The following is a 19,517-nucleotide window of genomic DNA, read 5'->3' on the forward strand; positions in this document are numbered from 1 at the left end:
CCTGATATCTCACCTGATGGAATGAAAAGAGTTTGCCCTTGTTTCAGTGTGCACTTGTAACACTTGTCCACTTGATCAGCAAAAAACATCTCGCTGTGGTTGGAGGAGGACCTCCAGCGCTCGTATAGAGAAAGGTTGGCAGAAGTGGGCTTGATCAGAAAGAAGATTTTCTCTCCCTTTACAACACACAGATGAAATACAAAGTTCAACACCCACTATGCAACAGTATTCAAATGAATGAATGCAGTGCTTGGTCAATTCAAATCAAGTATTCAAGAGAACAATGTAATAAAGTCAATCTTATGTACTAAATTGACTAGTTAATTATTGACAATATAAATTAGTTACTCACAGAAATTACGACTTTTGTTTTACTTTACACCATATTAATAACTGATGAATTAATTAATCAATAAATTACATACTTTAAAATCATTTAAAAATACAACACTTCCTTAAAGGGTTAGTTCACCCGAAAATGAAAATTAGGCTGCGTTGTACTCACCCCCGAGGCATCCTAGGTGTATATGACTTTCTTCTTTCAGACGAATCCAGTCGGAGTAATATTAAAAATTGTCTTTGATCTTTCAAGCTGTTTAATGCCACTCAGTGGGTGTTGCATTGCTTCAGTCCAAAAGAAGTGAAATAAAAATAGCCCATTCATAAAAACAAGTGTCTCACATGGCTCCGCGTTTTTGTAAGAAAAATATCCATATTCAAAACGTAATAATCACTTTAATGTAGCTTGCGCCAGCAGTTGTACACGGAAGCAGTTCCGGGCGGATGACGTATGAGGTCAGTGCTGCGCATGCGCCGGTGAGTCTCGTGAAAACCAACGTTTGTTTACAGGAGCAAATGAAGCAAAGCTTCCTTACTTTAGCAAAGGAAAACCAGTCTCCTCTTGGCTTATATCGAAATCTTCTGACATTCTTCTTTACAAATCCTCGGTTTGTACTTCTAATTCTTGACCGTTGTTTTGTTTTGATCTCTCCGCTCTGTTTCCACGTGCGTCACTTCTGAGCGGCGCATGTGCAAAGCTGACCTCATACGTCATTCCCCCGGAACTGCTTCTGTTTACAACAGTGAGTGCAAGCTAGATTCAAGTGATTATTACGTTTTGAATATGGATATTGTTCTTACAAAAATGCATCGATTCTCTACAGGAGGCCTTTGTTCACCCCCCGGAGACCCGTGTGAGACACTTTTATTTATGGATGGGCGATTTTTATTTCACTTCTTTTGGACTGAAGCAATGCAACACCCGCTGAGTGGCATTAAACAGCTTGAAAGATCAAAGACAATTTTTAATATAACTCTGACTGGATTCGTCTGAAAGAAGAAAGTCATATAGACCTAGGATGCCTCGGGGGTGAGTAAAACGCAGCTTAATTTTCATTTTTGGGTGAACTAACCCTTTAATATGGGCACTTTTTTTGTTTCTGTAGATTTGTAGAAAATAAACTATTTTGCAACATACTTTCACAATGTACAGCAGTTTGTATACATGCATCACATTTCATTTTTCTGAATGTCATAAACATTTCAATCTCAGATGATTTTAGGTCTTTTATAGCATTCTGTGGTAGAAATCAGTCATTCTAAACATTTGAAATAAAATGATGAACTACTTTATCTTGCTAATGCTTTTATTACAGCTATCATTTTATGTATCCTAAATACACACAATTAAAAAATAGTTTTGCATAATTTGAGTATTATGGCTTGGTTTGAAATGATGCACAGTAAAAATTCTAAATATCACTATATTAGTGTCTCAAACACTGACCCATATTTTATTGCTTTTACCTTGTCACATGCATATGCATATGTCTCCTAACTTATCCTGTTGTCTTCTGTGCAAACAAGTGCATTAGCTTTTAAAAATGTTTATTAGTGGCAAAATTGTGTTTTCGAGATGGAAACATAACCGTTCTCCTTTGGGTGCGTATTGACATGAGCATGATGGTCAGCGTGTCTTGTGCTGATTAAATTAGGACCTGACCTCATCACATCTGGTTGAAGGTCAACACTGCAAATGTGCTTGCTGACATCTATGCGATCTCTGAAGGCTTCAGTAGATGTAGAACATCATGTAACCATGTTGGCACATCCTCTCACAGCAGGAAATAATCGCTCCATCTGCTACATGATGACTCACTGAAATTTTTTGCTCTGCTTTTGTTCATGCAGCATTTTTCATAAACATGCATGTTTGCTTTTAACTGGGTTAAAGTTTACTGCTAATGATTTACTTGTTTAGGTCACTTGTTTGTGGTGCCTTTCCTCTCAAACTGATTCACATATATGTTGTACATATGCATGACTTACTTTCTTCTGTGGAACACAACTAAATATATTTTAAAAAGTCAGTGAGATCCAGTGTAATTTGGACCGCTATATTGATCGAAATATCTTCTGCAGGAGATAGAAATCCTGTATAAATTATGTTTATTAATGTTTTGTATTTTTTAGCATTATTATATTACACATATTTTTATATTTTCAGTGTTCATTTTAATTTTACTTTTAAGTTTTAGTTATTTTGTTATGTGCTTTGGTCATATACAGTAATTATATGTAACCCTGGACAACAAAACCAGTCATAAGGGTCAATTTTTTTTAATTGAGATTTACACATCAGCTGAAAGCTGAAAAAATAAGCTTTCCATAGATGTATGGTTTGTTAGGATAGGATATTTGGCCGAGATACAACTATTTGAAAATCTGGAATCTGAGGGTGCATAAAAATCTAAATATTGAGAAAATCATCTTTAAAGTTGTCCAAATGAAGTTCTTAGCAATGCATATTACTAATCAAAAATTAAGTTTTGATATATTTACGATAGGAAATTTGCAAAATATCTTCATGAAACATGATCTGTACTTAATATCCTAATGATTTTTGGCATAAAAGAAAAATCGATAATTTTGACCCATATAATATTTTTTGGCTATTGCTAGAAATATACCCAAGCGACTTAAGACTGGTTTTGAGCTCCAGGGTCACATGTAGTATTAATAAATATATAGTAATACTAACTTTAGTACTTCAAATTAAACTATTTTATTTTATTAACTATTAATTTAATAGTTTTAGGTAATAATTACAAAACTGCACGAGATCTGAAATCCAGTAATCAATCGTATTTCTTGGTATTCACAGTCATTACTTTGCCCCACTGCTGGTCATAAATATGAATGTGTGGTCATGAACATGAAAAATTCATGTAACTAAAACAGATGAATGCATTTGATCAATTTTAACATTTCGTTTTAAAATATTTTGCATTAAATCTCGAGGCACATAAACAGAGACTCATATTGCTGAGAGAGGAGTACTCAGACTGACCGCACCCACAGCGGCCAGAAACACGAAGGACCTTTCATTGAGAAACGTGTTCCACTTCTGAGAGCTTTCTGCGTCTCAAACCTTGGCTTTCTAACAAACCTTGAATTTGTTAAGCTGAGTTACTTTCAGATGTTGTGTTTATGTATAATGCACAGGGACCTAAATCAAGTAGATTAATTCTGACTGTTCTAAATGTGGAAAAAAGACACCAGTAACAAAACAGAACAGCAAATATAAAAACTGCATGCAATGTCAGATTGTACTGAAGAGGAGATTTAACATAATGTGGATATCTATGCACTCTTGGCACTGAATTTTACAGAAACTCAGTAATATTAAAGGCATGTTCTATCAGAAGCAAACGGATGAATGACTGTGTTCTTCTATGATGGTTATGTATAGTCTGTTAAGAAATATTTCAAGCATATATTTTTCTGTTTCTGTTTTTTTCCAGAGAGGTGTGATGAGGTGTTGGCTTCACCCCTTCCCTACAGCGCCTTCACCAGCTCCTCCGTGTTGGAAGCTGATTTTGGCGCTGGCTATGCAAAACTCAACAGGAGAGTAGGTGAGGAAGAGCTCTGTGGCTGTGTTTAGAATGGAATACTAGTTCACTGCATACTGTATACTACACATCAAAAGTTTGGGATTGATAAGATTTTTTGATAAGCGTTTTAATGTTTTTCAAAGAATTTACAGTAAAATAGTAATATTATGAAATATTATTACAATATAAAATAAAACATTTCTATTTAAATATATTAAAAAATGTATTCCTGTGATGCAAAGCTGAATTTTCAGCATCATCACTCCAGGCTTCATCAATGTCACATGATCCTTCAGAATTCATTCTAAGATGCTGATTTGCTGAAACATTTCTTATTATTATTGACGTTAAAAACAGTTCATATTCACTTCATATTTTTCTGGAAACCGTGCTACATTTTTTCCAGGATTTTTTGACGAATAGAAAGTTCAAAAGAACAACATTTCTTTAAAATAGAATTCTTTAGTAAAATTATAAATGTCTTTACTGTAACTTTTCATCCATTTAATGTGTCCTTGCTGAATAAAAGTATACATTTCTTAAAAAAAAAAACTTACTGGCCACAAACTTATGTACACTGTATATTGCCCTCATATAAAAAAAATAGTATGTTAAGTATTCTACGTTGTTGTCACGTGAACTTATTTGGTTGCCAGTGCTGTCTGTTTATAACTTCAATTAAATAACAGTTAATTTGCATGCAAACTGTTGGCATATACAGGTGCATCTCAATAAATTAGAATGTTGTGGAAAAGTGAATTTATTTAATACACAAGTTTCACAATTTAAGTTGAATTTCTGAAACAAATGAACTTTTCCATGACATTCTAATTTATTGAGATGCACCTGTATTTGCATTTTAGTCCAATTTTGTATAAAAATGTCCCACTTTATGATCAAATAATAAGTCACAAATTTAAAAACAATGCCTGCTGTCACCTCCAGCTTCATTCATTACACTGGAAGTGTAACACCTAGTCAAGTGCACTGCATTGTGGGACATGCATTCTGTGCAGTTTTCACTTGTGTATAATAAGAGGTCAGTAAATGCATCAAGAAAATGTGCAAACTGCAGAAATTGTAAGAATTGTATGGCTGTTCTGGACAGCCTGTATGCCACTGTCAGGTCCGCTGCGTCTCTCTCCTCATTAGTTGACATTTAGACAGAGATGTGATGTGCGATTAACTGCAGATAAAGTATAAAGGATGCATTAGGTTTTGCTTAGATTGCAAAATGGAGAAAAACATCTCTATAGATCATAATGAATTTTAATGCACATTCTGGCTACCTCTAAGGAAGTATAGTGCTAATGGAGCATTAGGGCACTGCGGTGTGGACTAAAGCATCGTAATTCATGCTTGGCAGCATGTACTGTTTTCACACATCAGATTTGACTTGTGGTTTGTCATTCTAAGGCAATGGAGGATGGTCACCGTCAGACTCCGACAGGTACCAGTGGCTACAGGTGGACCTCAGGGCCAGGAAACAAATCACTGCCATAGCAACACAGGGTAGATACAGCAGCTCTGATTGGACAAAACACTACAGGCTTCTCTACAGTGACACGGGAAGTAACTGGAAGCCGTATCGGCAGGACAGCAACATATGGGTGAGTTTACAGGGACAACTGTGATTTATAGCTCAGGAACTAAATCTTGTTTTTGGGTTACCAAATCTGACAGTAACAGCTGCTGCTGTGTCATACAAACTGACCCACATAAGTTTAGCCAAAAGTGAAACTTTTCCAAGATTTTGGACAGTCAAACTTTAATAATCTTCTTTCGTTTCAAATTAAGTGCAAGTCTTTTGAGAAACAAAAAGCGACACATATGAGACTTCAAGAGTATAGAACAACCTAAATCAAGTTGAAGTTGAAATAAAATAAAATCTAAATATTAGATGAAAAAAAATCCTAAGTGCTAAAATGATTAAAATGTTAAATAAAATAAAAATAAATTAAAGCTAAATAAAAAATATTACAAATAAATAATAAAAGATGACAGAAGCAGAAAACATAATTGCTAAAACTTTAACTAAAATTAAAATGAAAACTGAAAATATAAAAATAAAAGTTTATACCTTAATTAAATACCTTATTATTAAATACCTTAATAGTAAATAAATAACAACACTGGTATAAAGCTATAAAAAATAATGTGGGTAGTGTTCAAGCTTGAGTTCATACTGAAATCATTTTATTTCTGAGTACAGTTTGAGACATTTATGAAATCTATTCTGTAATTCTTTCTCTGATAAGCTGGAGACTTGTGCAAGTTTCTTGTTTTAATTACATTGTTCCCTGAGAAACAATTGAAAAGTCTCCATTTGTGACCCTGGACCACAAAACCAGTCATAAAAGGTCAATTTGAAATTGAGATTTATACACCATCTCAAAGCTGAATAAAATAATAAAATAGGCTTTTATGAATAAAAAAGCTTTCCATTGATGTATGGTTTGTTATGATAGGACAATATTTGGCCGAGATACAGCTATTTGAAAATCTGGAATCTGAGGGTGCAAAAAAATCTAAATATTGAGAAAATCATCTTTAAAGTTGTCCAAATGAAGTTCTTAGCAATGCATATTACTAATCAAAAATTCAGTTTTGATATATATACAGTAGGACATTTACAAAATATCTTTATAGAACATGATCTTTACTTAATGTCCTAGTGTTTTTTGGCATAAAAGAAAAATCAATAATTTTGACCCATACAATGTGTTTTTGGCTATTGCTACAAACATACCCCAGCGACTTAAGGCTTTTTGTGCTCCAGGGTCTCATTTGCTCTCAGTTTAATCTGTGCTCTCTAGGAGAAGAATTTCACTTTCCTATGATTTCCTCCATAGCATTACAAAGTTCAAAAACTGCCTCATAAATTGATTATATTTCAAAATTTCAAAAGCTAAAATTATACTTTAATCTCCAGATTGTAAATGCAATTACACTCATTCCTCATAACACATTACTGCACACATATTTCCCTCCTTTCATAAACAGTGCTTATGACAAGAAATTAAGATGCAAAGGCAGTTCTCCGGGAAATATGCTTCGAGAGCCTGTCGTATTGATCTGTGTACGCAGAACCCGCAGTAATGGAGTGTCTCACTCACAGGAGGAGGTTTTCTCGATGCCTTTATAAAGTGTGCTTCCCTTCTTCCTGCCTCAGACGTTTTCAGGTAACTGGAACTCAGAGCGGGCCGTGCGCCATGAACTCCAGCACCCTTTCGTGGCCCGATTCGTGCGTCTCGTCCCGCTGGACTGGAGTGAGGAGGGGAGAATTGGGTTGAGAGTGGAGCTCTATGGCTGCGCTTACTGTGAGTGTTGTGGAATCGATCCTTGATGTATCTTTCACACATTTTAGAGGGGTCATTTTTACACATTTGAACAATTTTTAACCTTTTCATCACCTAACCTCTTTATGCATTGCTCACTTTTTGTTTGGTCCAATATAGTTGCATTATTCTTCAATAATAGGCTCTTTTATATACAGTGTATATAATACACATGAAATGTTTATTTCAAGATCAAGGGTAATTCTGCATAATAATTCATGATATGGCCCCTTTAAAAGCAAATATGCTTAGTTTCACCGCTGTTGCATCATAAACTTGGTTTGGTTGGAGAAAGTGTTGGAAGGCTGAGGAAGACTTCATATGTTTGTTTGTGACTGACCCATATTCCTGCATTCAGGGGCGGATGTGATCAGCTTTGATGGCCAGGGAGTGATTTCCTATCGATTTAGACAGAAAAAGATGAAGATCTTGAAGGACGCGATCTCACTGAAGTTTAAGACTACTAAAGGAGACGGCATTCTGCTGCACGGAGAGGGACAGCAGGGCGATTATATCACTCTAGAGCTGCAGCGAGCCAAACTCCTGCTGCAGATCAACCTGGGTAACAGATTTAACTCAGAGAGTGACAGTGACACACTACTGTTCAAAATTTTGGGGGTCGTTTTTACTAGAAATAAATACTTTTAGTCCACCAGGATGCATTCAATTGATTAAAAGTAGCAGTATAATGTTAAGATTTCTACTTCAAATACATGCTGTTCTTTTCCACAAAAATATGAAGCAGCAACTGTTTTCAACGTTGATAATAATAAGCAATGTTTCTTCAAATCAGCATATTAGACTGATTTCTGAAGGATCATGTGACACTGAAGACTGGAGTAATGATGCTGAAAATTCAGCTTTGCATCACAGGAATAAACTACATTTTAAAATATGTTCAAATAGAAAACAGCTATTTTGAATTGTAATAATATTTCTCAGTTTTAATGATTTTACTGTATTTTTGATCAAATAAGTGCAGCCTGGGTGAGCATGACAAAAACATAAAAAAATCTTACCAACCCCAAAGTTTTAAATGTGACCCTGGAGCACAAAACCAGTCATAAGTAGCATGGGTATGTTTGTAGCAATAGCAAACAATACATTGTATGGGTCAAAATGTTCTTTTATGCCAAAAATCATTAGAATATTAAGTAAAGATCATGTTCCACGAAGATATTTTGTAAATGTCCTACCGTAAATATATCAAAACTTAATTTTTGATTAGTAATATGCATTGCTAAGAACTTCATTTGGACAACTTTAAATGCGATTTTCTCAATTTTTAGATTTTTTTGCACACTCTAATTCCAGATTTTCAAATAGTTGTATCTCAGCCAAATATTGTCCATTTTAGATGATATATAAATCCCAATTTCAAAAAATTGACCCTTACGGCTGGTTTTGTGGTCCAGGGTTACAAATAGATCTAAATAGACTTTTAGTACATCTGTTTTGTTCTATGATTGACAGCATGCAAAACTTGCTGGTATGAGGATTATTTTATGTCTCCTTAGCCATTGTAGAAAGGATCCCCGTTTGACCTGTCTGACCCATTTCACTAATGGCTTTTGACGCTTGTGTCTATTTCAGGCAGTAATCAGTACGGCTCCATTCAGGGTCACACATCGGTGTCTAGTGGCAGTCTGCTGGATGACGACCACTGGCACTCTGTTCTGATCAAACGCTACAGACGCAGTGTTAACGTCACGCTCGACCAGCACACGCAGAGCTTCCGCACCAACGGAGAGTTTGACCATCTGGACCTGGACTACGAAGTAAATGACAGATTTCAAATAAATCTATATGTTTTGTGAAATCACAAGGAATTTATAGGATTTTTCATCATTAAATACGGTTGGGAGGTCAGACAACAATATTCTTAAAGAAATATTTTATCTGTATTATTTACTTTTCATTACTTACTTGAAATAAAATGAAATGAAATATACTGTACATCTAGTGAAGTAATATGTATAAAGGCAACATAAAAAATCAGCTAAAGTAAAAATTTATAAAAACGGTATAGACAAAAACCACATCAATATTATTTTAGCATCATTGAGATACTATTGTAGTTTTTATTAATATTTTGAATCGGTGATTATTTTTATATTTTCTTTTTATATTCTTTTTATATTTTCTTTTTGTCATTTTGTTTTTTTAATTTTCAAAAATCATGTTTTTATTGTGTTTTGTGTTAGTGTTTTTTTCTAGTTATTTTTTAGCTTAAGCTAAAATTATCTGTTTTTGCAAATGAACTCTTCATATATATATTAGTGCTGTCAAACGATTAATCGCGATTAATCGCATCCAAAATAAAAGTTTTTGTTGACATAATATATGTATGTGTACTGTGTATATTTATTATGTATGTATAAAGACACACACATACAGCATATATTTTGAAAATATTTACATGTATACATTTATATTAATATAAATTATATAATATATAAATATATAAATATATAAACGTAACATATTTTTCTTAAATATATACATGCATGTGTGTGTGTGTATTTATATATATGTAATAAATATACACAGTACACACACATATATTATGTAAACAAAAACTTTTATTTGGGATGTGATTAATCGCGATTAATCGTTTGACAGCACTAATATATATATATATATATATATTAAAAATTTTCAGTTAATGTTTATTTTATTTTAAGTAACGATTTTTTTTTATGGTTTTCATTTTAGTTTCAGTTCTGGTCTTAGGTAACTATAATAAGCCTGAACAGAAAATATGAAAATAACATCTTAATTCAAAATATTACTAATAGTACCTCAATGATACAAAAAACAAACAAAAAAACACTGGTTTTAAGGCAGCATTTCTGAACTGAACACATTTTGGGGAAAACTATCCCTTTATGATCACGGAAAAGACACAATTACATATTTGCATATTATGTAATAAAGCCTCAGTCCTCTCTCATCTTCCCTCTCACGTTTCATTTACAGCTCTCGCCCGCTCTGTTTCATCATTTCACCCCAGTGCTGCTGGGATTTGGGTCTTTAGCACACTAATGATTGCGTTCACTGGGTGGCATTTATTCAAACAGATAGATAGCGTAGATAAGATTAGATGAGATTAATGTTCGGCTGTCTGTATTATAGATTGTAAATGTTTCCATCACTTTCACTGTACCTCGGTGTCTATTCCCAGATTACATTTGGAGGGATGCCAGTGTCTGCCAAGCCCAGCTCAGGGGGCAGAGAGAACTACATCGGCTGCATGGAGGCCATTCATTACAACGGGGACAACATCACTAACCTCGTGCGCAGGAGAAAAGTAGACACCTCCAGCTTCGTACGTGCCAAATTTGCATTTCTATTTTTATCAAATGAACACTACAGAGCCCTCCAGTGCCTTGTGGAGATCACAGAGGAAATGCTGTTGCTGGGTGTTACGTTGCTCCAAGTCTCACGTTTCATTTACAGCTCTCGCCCGCTCTGTTTCATCATTTCACCCCAGTGCTGCTGGGATTTGGGTCTTTAGCACACTAATGATTGCGTTCACTGGGTGGCATTTATTCAAACAGATAGATAGCGTAGATAAGATTAGATGAGATTAATGTTCAGCTATCTGTATTATAGATTGTAAATATTTCCATCACTTTCACTGTACCTCGGTGTCTATTCCCAGATTACATTTGGAGGGATGCCAGTGTCTGCCAAGCCCAGCTCAGGGGGCAGAGAGAACTACATCGGCTGCATGGAGGCCATTCATTACAACGGGGACAACATCACTAACCTCGTGCGCAGGAGAAAAGTAGACACCTCCAGCTTCGTACGTGCCAAATTTGCATTTCTATTTTTATCAAATGAACACTACAGAGCCCTCCAGTGCCTTGTGGAGATCATTCATGAGCTTCACAGAGGAAATGCTGTTGCTGGGTGTTACGTTGCTCCAAGACAAAGATATTTCTGGTACTTCTGCTGTAATCACAAAGCTGCTTGTTTTCAAACTTTTTTATTGACAGAAACTGGGATTGTCAATATATTCAAATAAATGTAATTAAAAATGTAAAACAAATAATTAAAAGAAGTTTACATTATATTAAATTATATTAAAATCTAAATAATTAAATTCTATAATTTCAAAAGAATAAAGAAGTGAATGTTCTTATAGTTCAATAAAACATTTATATGACATACGGGACAAGGTTAAGGTTATAGGATAAGGATAAATCACAGATGGCAATTTCTACTCAATAAAATGTTTTGCATTTTTCCAGGTCATTTTCAAAAACTTTTTTAAATATCCAGGTTTTCCAAGACTGCAAGAACCCTGATTCTGAAATAAACATCACAGTTTTTGAGAGAATTATAATAATTATATTACTGTATTATATTTTATTTTAGGTTTTTTAACGTTATTATAACCTACAAATTTCTCAGTAGTTTCTACTCAAAATGTTTTATATTCTATATATAAAATATATAAATAAATAATATTATTTAAATATAATATTTAAAAAATAAATTATTTTATATAAATATACACTATAATTTACAATAATATATACTCATAGCATTTTGGAGAACTAGAAAGAAAATATTTGAGTTTTGAGATTTTATTAATGTCAATGACATTTGGTATTGAAATATCACTTTTAAAAAGTCCTTAAGGCGCCGATTTATACTGGAGTCGCACCGGTAGTGACGTCATGGCTGTCGCCGGCCAACGAGTTGGTGTTTTTTCAATGTATGCTTCAGACACGGGTCACGACGAGGCGTTCCCCATAGCGACCCCTAGAGGACGCAGTTCGAAGTTCCCATGAAAGGGAATCCTGGTTTTTAAATAAAAGAAAATTTGAGAACAAATAAAATAATAATCTGTTTCATCTTGGATTTTAGTTGATTTAGCATATTTAAAACTATTTTTTTCTTATTTTTAACTGTTTTAAGCCTCAGCCCCCTAAATTGAGAAACACTGCTATAAAATATTTAATTACGTCTGGTTACAATTGACAAGAAACCAACATTTCCTTTCATTTGCTTTCTTAATAATACATATTTTAGGCATTCTGTTGTTTTCAGTGATTTTTCTAACTCGATTCTTTGTATTGTTTACAGTAAGCTCAGCTCCCGAAGGTTTGCAGCTTCTATTTCTCACATTAAATAATCAGTAGTTACAGTTCCTCTCCCTGCGCTGACCTCAGTCATAAATAGAGATTTCCTAAACCTTTCCCACAATGCTGTGTGTGTGAGGACAGACATTAATTGAGAAGTGCTGTCTCTCTCTGTGCGTGTTGTGTGATTTTTCACAATGACTACATAATGACTGGCGGTTATTGTCCACAGTCCCTTTCTGTGCTGGAAAATACAGTTTGTGCCAGTTTAAGGTGATTGAGTGAAGTTTTGAAACATGGTAGCTGCTTTTCCTGGTCTAAGTTGATCTGCCAACCTTAAAGGGATAGTTCACCCAAAAATGAAAATTTGATGTTTATCTGCTTACCCCCAGGGCATCCAAGACGTAGGTGACTTTGTTTCTTCAGTAGAACACAAACGAAGGTTTTTGACTCAAACCGTTGCAGTCTGTCAGTCTTATAATGGAAGTGAATAGGAATCATGGCTTTGAGGGTCAAAAAAACATACACAAACAAAACCATATTAAACCATGCGGCTCGTGACGATACATTGGTGTGTAAAGACACGAAACGACCGGTCTGTGCAAGAAACTGAACAGTATTTATATCGTTTTTTACCTCTGATTCACCGCAATGTCCGAACTTTCCTGAGCGCGTTCTCGACAGCCGGCGCGGGATGCGTCTTCTTCTTCTTTTTGCTTTACGGCAGATGGCAGACTTTTAATTGCATTACCTCCTCCTATTTCTCAAATGGACCATTGACATTCCTAATTGAGATTGTAGATAGAGTATCAATGGTCTATTTGAGAGATAGGTGGCGGTAAAAGAAGAAGAAGAAGAAGACGTGTCACGCGCCGGCTGTTGAGAACGCACTCAGGACAGTTCGGACATTGCAGTGAATCAGAGGTAAAAAACAATATATATACTGTTCAGTTTCTTGCACCGATCGATCGTTTAATGTCTTTACACATCAATGTATCGTCACGAGCTGCAGGGTTTAATTTGGTTTTGTTTGTGTATGTTTTTTTGACTCTCAAAGCCGTGATTCCTATTCACTTCCATTATATGACTGACAGACTGCAACGGTTTGAGTCAAAAATCTTCATTTGTGTTCTACTGAAGAAACAAAGTCACCTACATCTTGGATGCCCTGGAGGTAAGCAGATAAACATAAAATTTTCATTTTTGGGTGAACTATCCCTTTAAGCTGCTTTAACCACTGGCTGGGATTCCAGACATCTAGACCAGTGTGGACCAGCTAGAAACTAGACAAAACCATCTACCACCTTATGCTGGTTTTAGCTGGATTTTCCAGTGGGGGTCCGATCCAGGTTTCCTGATTAAAACTCCTTCTTAAATCAATCTGTCCTCTGAAATACTGTAAATTTGTGGTCATTCCTGTAGTGGTGTGTGTTGAACTCCTTGATAAACACTTTCATTTGAAATGTTTCATAATTTTCATTTCATCTGTTTTTCCCATTCCAGCATAACCTGACATTCTCCTGTACGGAATCACGCACGTTCCCTGCCTTCTTTAACTCCACCAGCTCCTTGCAGCTTCTGGGTCAGACCGATGAAGACACGGTGTCGGTCCGACTGCAGTTTCGGACATGGAACCCCAGTGGTCTGCTGTTCTTTACCCCGCTCATGCCTGGAGGGGTGGAGGTCAGTCTGGTGGAGGGAAAAGTTACTGTCCACATCTACGTCACACTGGGCAAGAACACACGCGTGGACATATCCTCAGGTAACATCACACCTAAAGAAGCACATCCAGAGCTCTCTGTTTCTAGACTTTCTGTAGAGTTTCAGCTTGAAACTAGCTTGAAACACCTTAACTATCATATCAACCAGTAAAACACACACACACACACACACACACACAGATTTTGCCATTGCTTATGCTGAAGTGTTTCTCTGCAGGTTCTGGTCTTAATGATGGACAGTGGCACAGTGTTCACTTCCTGGCACTGGAAAGCATTGCCATGTTGACCATCAATGGAGATGAGATGTCCACTGTGAGAGCTGCTCTCCCCATTCAGATCAGGACTGGAGGAGATTACTTTTTCGGAGGTAACTGTAGGAACCGCCTCTATGAAGTGTTTTTATTTTGTAATTGTTTATTATTTGTATATATATTAGAGCTGTCAAACTGAGTAATTGCAATTAATCGCATCCAAAATAAAAGTTTGTTTACATAGTATATGTGTGCGTTCTGTGTGTATATATATATATATATATAAATACATATACATACACGTGTATATTTAAGACATTTTTATTTTGGATGCGATTAATCAGTTTGACAGCCCATATCTATCTATCTATCTATCTATCTATCTATCTATCTATCTATCTATCACACACAGACACACACACACACACAATTAGAGATGCGCCGATACTAAATTTAACTTATGCTGCAAACTATACAGGAAGCCTTCTCAATTTGGAACATAATATTAGAGGTTAAATTATATTCAATGCTGTTTATTTTCAGATATTAGAATCACACTCAAATAAAAATATTTGTATGCAACTCACTTGTACATATCGCAGTTTTCATAAAATCTTGCCTTCATGACATTTATTCAAACATACATTAACAGTAAATAAGCTCCCTATAATGTTTTTTATAGCTAACTAATGAACCGTTTGCAATTATTGGATGGGAACCACGCTACAAATAATGTTTGGTGAAGGGAAAACCGTGAATCTGGCAACCCTTGAAATATGGGCGATTCATAAGGTCAAATGGAACCTGTGTTAACGGCGCTGCGTTAATTCATTATTATTTCTTTAACTTGGACATCCCTAAATTTGTCACAACATTTTCTTCACACAAGGTGCTGTCTGACATGTTTTTCCAGCCCCTTTTGATTGACAGGATATAATCGGTCCTGATCATCATTTGTTTTTAAACAATAGCCGATAATGCAGTTAATTGCTTTTACTGTATCAGCCGATACTGATTATTGGCCGATACATTGGTACATCCCTAATATAAATATATACTTGTTTATACAAAAACAATTCAATGCTGATGGATACTGGAATGTAAGCATCTTCCTAGAAAGGCTTGATCTGCTTTGCATGACTGCACATTTGAGAGTACAGATTTTAATTTCCTTGTCACCATGTGCAGGATACTTCCCGCGGACAGACCTTTCTCCATCACAGCGCTCCTTTCAGGGCTGCATGCAGCTCATACATGTCGATGACCAGTTGGTCGACCTGCAGTCTGTGGAGCAAGGCATGCTGGGTAGCTTTGAGAACGTCAGTCTGGATATGTGTGCCATCATAGACAGGTAATGCATTCTCAGTATGGACTTGCACTGAATTGAATTTTCATACAACCACAACTGTTTTACAGGTTTATGCATAATCTGCTTTGTAAAAGTCAACAGGCTCTCCCCTTACAGAATTTCTTTTCATATGGTAATGTCACGTCTCTCCGCGATAAAGTCAAGCCTCCGTACCCATCCATATTCATTCATGAACCCACTGCACTGCGCTCTCACAGATGACTCTGCAAACTAATGAAGAACAGATGTTTGCCTTTGTTTGCAGTGTTCTGATCAAAGCCGCTGCTGTATTATGATTGTTATTTTTGCCAAAAAACCAATAAGACATTCCTCGAGTCGTGCTGCTGGTTGCTTTATTAGAGTCATGGTGACTTTTAAAGCTGTGAAGCCGCTTTGAGGAGCTTATGCAAGCCACATCTGACACTCTTCAGCAGGAGTTCCTCAAAGCTCCGTCACGTGTCCTGCCCCCGTTTGATAAGGACGACTGTGTTAACATGCAGGAACAGGGGAACCTCTCTGCTGATCTGATACTTCTGCAGACTGCGGAAATGAGGTTTTATAGAGCTGCAAAGATGATCAAACAGGGCAATGACTCAACAGTGCAGCTTCTCAACTGGCATTACTTTAGAAAGTGGCAACCTGAAACTTTTTTTTCTGCAACTAACCAACTAAATAAAATTTGGTTGACTACACATTTTCTTGTCAACATTTATGTATGTCAAGTGTTGCTTATCTCTTAACCCTAGCTTACTTTTTAAATGCAAAACATCAGTACAAAATCCCTCCAGCAATCCCTCATTTCCAGTGTCTTTAATCTCTCTCTTTTTCCAGGTGTGTGCCAAACCACTGTGAACATGGAGGAAAGTGCTTTCAAACTGGAGACACGTTTAAATGTGCCTGTGAAGGCACTGGATACTCTGGTGCCACCTGCCACAACTGTAAGCCTTCTAATGTCATATCGCCTACATTTATTTGAGCATATTTTGATTCTTATTTCTCTGAAGCTGCTGCTATGTAGCAATAGCAAATAGACTCTTGCTGTATCAATCAACATTTTGATATTTATTTTATTATTTATTTAGCAGACTGGTCCTCAGAAATGAAGCATTGTAGATTGTCTTGCAGTGGTGGCTGTTTTGATGCTTACGATATGTGTTTCTACAGCTGTGTACGAGCAGTCCTGTGAGGAGTACAAACACTTGGGCCGAAGCTCGGACACATACTGGATCGATCCGGACAGCAGCGGACCCCTCGAGCCATTCAGAGTCACCTGCAATATGATGGGTCAGAACCATATATGAAAGAATATATAAAAAATATTCTGAATATATATGAAATATTTAAAACAAAACACAATATCAGCAGGATAATGTGAAGTATGCACATATAAAGTTGTTTGTATTATATAAATATATTTAAATATATATTTCTATAATAAGATATAAAATATCCATATTTAAATATATATATTTTTAATTAAAAAAAATTTTTTTTAATAAATATATTTATAGAAATATATATATATTTCTATACATTTAAAACAAAACAAAATATCAGTGGGTTCATGTGTAGCATGCACATCTGAAGTTGTTAATATATTCATCGTCATAACAAGGAATACATTAACACATAATCTCCCACATTCACATATCAGTGACCCCTTTGGTACCAAAGAAATTATTAAATTATGACTGTTTGAGGTGCATGAAACCTTAAATAACATTATAAAACTCACTAATATAAAACCTTACAAACATTATATGTTTCATTTCACTGTGTACACATTGTTTGTTGTGGAATATATTATTAAAATGTGATATTACACCTTTAAGCAACAAAAACATCCAAAGGTTTCTCCAACACTTGAGTGCATATCATAGAAATATATCAATACTCACCACTGACTAGTACACTTGTATATACTGTGTATTTCAGAAGACAAAGTGTGGACAACCATTGTGAATGACCTTCCAGCTCAAAGCTCTGTGTCATCGGGTTCCAGACCTGAAGACAAGACTGTGCTCACACTCAATTACAGCATGTCTGCTGAACAGGTGACGCTTAAAACTATGAATTTAACAATGAAAACTGTTACACCTAACCAACAGATGCTGAATGTAGTGCTCACCTGCAGAGCTGCTCATGCTTTTGTGATTCAGGTGAACGCCGTCACCAGCAGCGCTGACTTCTGCGAGCAGCATGTGGCGTACATGTGCTACAAATCACGCTTGCTCAACTCACCAGGTAAATGAAAATTTAGTTGCTTTAAAGGAATAGTTCACCCAAAATGAAAATCTGTGCTCACTCTCAGGCCATTCAAGATGTAGATGAGTTTGTTTCTTCATCAGAACAGATTTGGAGAAATTTAGCATTGCATCACTTGTTCACCAATGGATCCTCTGCAGTGAATGGGTGCCGTCAGAATGAGAGTCCAAACAGCTGATAAAAACATTACAATAATCCACACCACTCCAGTTCATCAGTTAATGTCTTGTGAGGCGTGATTGTAAGAATCCATCATTAAGACATTTTAACTTTAAAGTGCTGCTTCTGGCTAAAATATCAGTCCTATTTCCATAATATTGATAAGTCTTCTTGTCTGAATCATGAGAGAAGTATACACAGATCAAACACCATTTGCAAGCAAAAACAGTCTAAAACAGTTCTAAACAAATATGCTTATTTTTTATCTGAGAGAACAACAAGAGAATGGACTTTTTCACTGGATGAATCATTATGATGAATTATGGAGTGGTATTTTGGCCAGAAGCGACAGTTTAAAGTTAAAACACATTAATGATGGATTTGTTTCTTATAAACACTCAGGTTTTTGCTTCACAAGAAGTTAATGAATTTACTTGAGAGGTGTGCATTACTTGTGGATTATTGTGATGTTTTTATCAGCTGTTTGGGCTCTCATTCTGACGGCACCCATTCACTGCAGAGGATCCACTGGGGAGAAAGTAATGTAATGCTAAATTTCTCCAAATCTGTTCCCATGAAGAAATAAATTGATCAACATCTTGGATGGCCTGAGGATGACTAAATTTTCTGATCTTTTAAGATTTTTTTTTTTGTCTTAGACGGCTCTCCATCCACATGGTGGGTCGGCAGGGGAAATGAGAAGCACTTCTACTGGGGCGGCTCAGGACCAGGTGTGCAGAAATGTGCCTGTGGCATAGAACGCAACTGCACAGATCCAAGATACTACTGCAACTGTGATGCAGATCTGAGGCAATGGTGAGATCTTATGCTCTTCTCAGGCACTGAAAAGCCTGCTGTACACAGTCCTGGTGGCCTCATAGTTACATTAGATGCTTTGATTATCCAGAGTTTGTTGGAATTGCATACTACCATACTATGTTTTTACAGTATTTTTGCAGTAATATTTACTACCATTCAAAATGTTGTGTTTCTTGCTGCTTAAGAAACATTTCTGATTATTATGTTGAAAACAGCTTAATATTTTTGTTGGAAACTGTGGTCATTTTTACAGGATTCTTTGATTAATACAAAGTTGAGTTTATTTGTATTACATTTTTTATATTAATATTAAGTTTAACTGTTACTTTTGATCAATTTAATGTGTTCTTGCTGAATAAAAGTATTAATTTCTTTAAAAAAATCTTAATGACCCAAAACTTTTGAATAGTAGCTTATGTAGTGCACATACTAATTTTCTTAATGCATGGAAATGCAATGCGCTCAACTTAAATTTACATAAACAACCACAATTTTTCATACCTCCTCCTTGACTCTGTGAACTAAATTGGAATTTGGATTTCAAAAATTGCATACTAACCATATTTATGTATAACCAGTAACGCATTACAAGTAACGCGAGTTACGTAATCAGATTAGTTTTTCAAGTAA

The 19,517-nt window shown here is 35.6% G+C and overlaps 1 protein-coding gene across 1 annotated transcript in view; it reads left to right on the top strand.

Moving 5' to 3' along the window:
- Positions 1 to 19,517, top strand: part of LOC107600253 (contactin-associated protein-like 2) — a 33,122-nt gene that overhangs the window by 2,686 nt on the left and 10,919 nt on the right. The window contains exons 2-15 of the mRNA XM_016292097.1: positions 3,804 to 3,914; positions 5,310 to 5,503; positions 7,066 to 7,213; positions 7,590 to 7,793; positions 8,825 to 9,009; positions 10,416 to 10,559; positions 13,828 to 14,086; positions 14,263 to 14,412; positions 15,485 to 15,647; positions 16,476 to 16,582; positions 16,809 to 16,928; positions 17,580 to 17,698; positions 17,804 to 17,888; positions 18,728 to 18,884. Coding sequence (XP_016147583.1) covers positions 3,804 to 3,914; positions 5,310 to 5,503; positions 7,066 to 7,213; positions 7,590 to 7,793; positions 8,825 to 9,009; positions 10,416 to 10,559; positions 13,828 to 14,086; positions 14,263 to 14,412; positions 15,485 to 15,647; positions 16,476 to 16,582; positions 16,809 to 16,928; positions 17,580 to 17,698; positions 17,804 to 17,888; positions 18,728 to 18,884 — 2,146 coding nt within the window. The remainder of the gene's footprint in view (positions 1 to 3,803; positions 3,915 to 5,309; positions 5,504 to 7,065; positions 7,214 to 7,589; positions 7,794 to 8,824; positions 9,010 to 10,415; positions 10,560 to 13,827; positions 14,087 to 14,262; positions 14,413 to 15,484; positions 15,648 to 16,475; positions 16,583 to 16,808; positions 16,929 to 17,579; positions 17,699 to 17,803; positions 17,889 to 18,727; positions 18,885 to 19,517) is intronic.

Source organism: Sinocyclocheilus grahami, unplaced genomic scaffold, assembly GCF_001515645.1.
Source record: "Sinocyclocheilus grahami isolate Dianchi unplaced genomic scaffold, SAMN03320097.WGS_v1.1 scaffold280.1, whole genome shotgun sequence".
NCBI classification, from domain to species: Eukaryota; Metazoa; Chordata; class Actinopteri; order Cypriniformes; family Cyprinidae; genus Sinocyclocheilus; species Sinocyclocheilus grahami.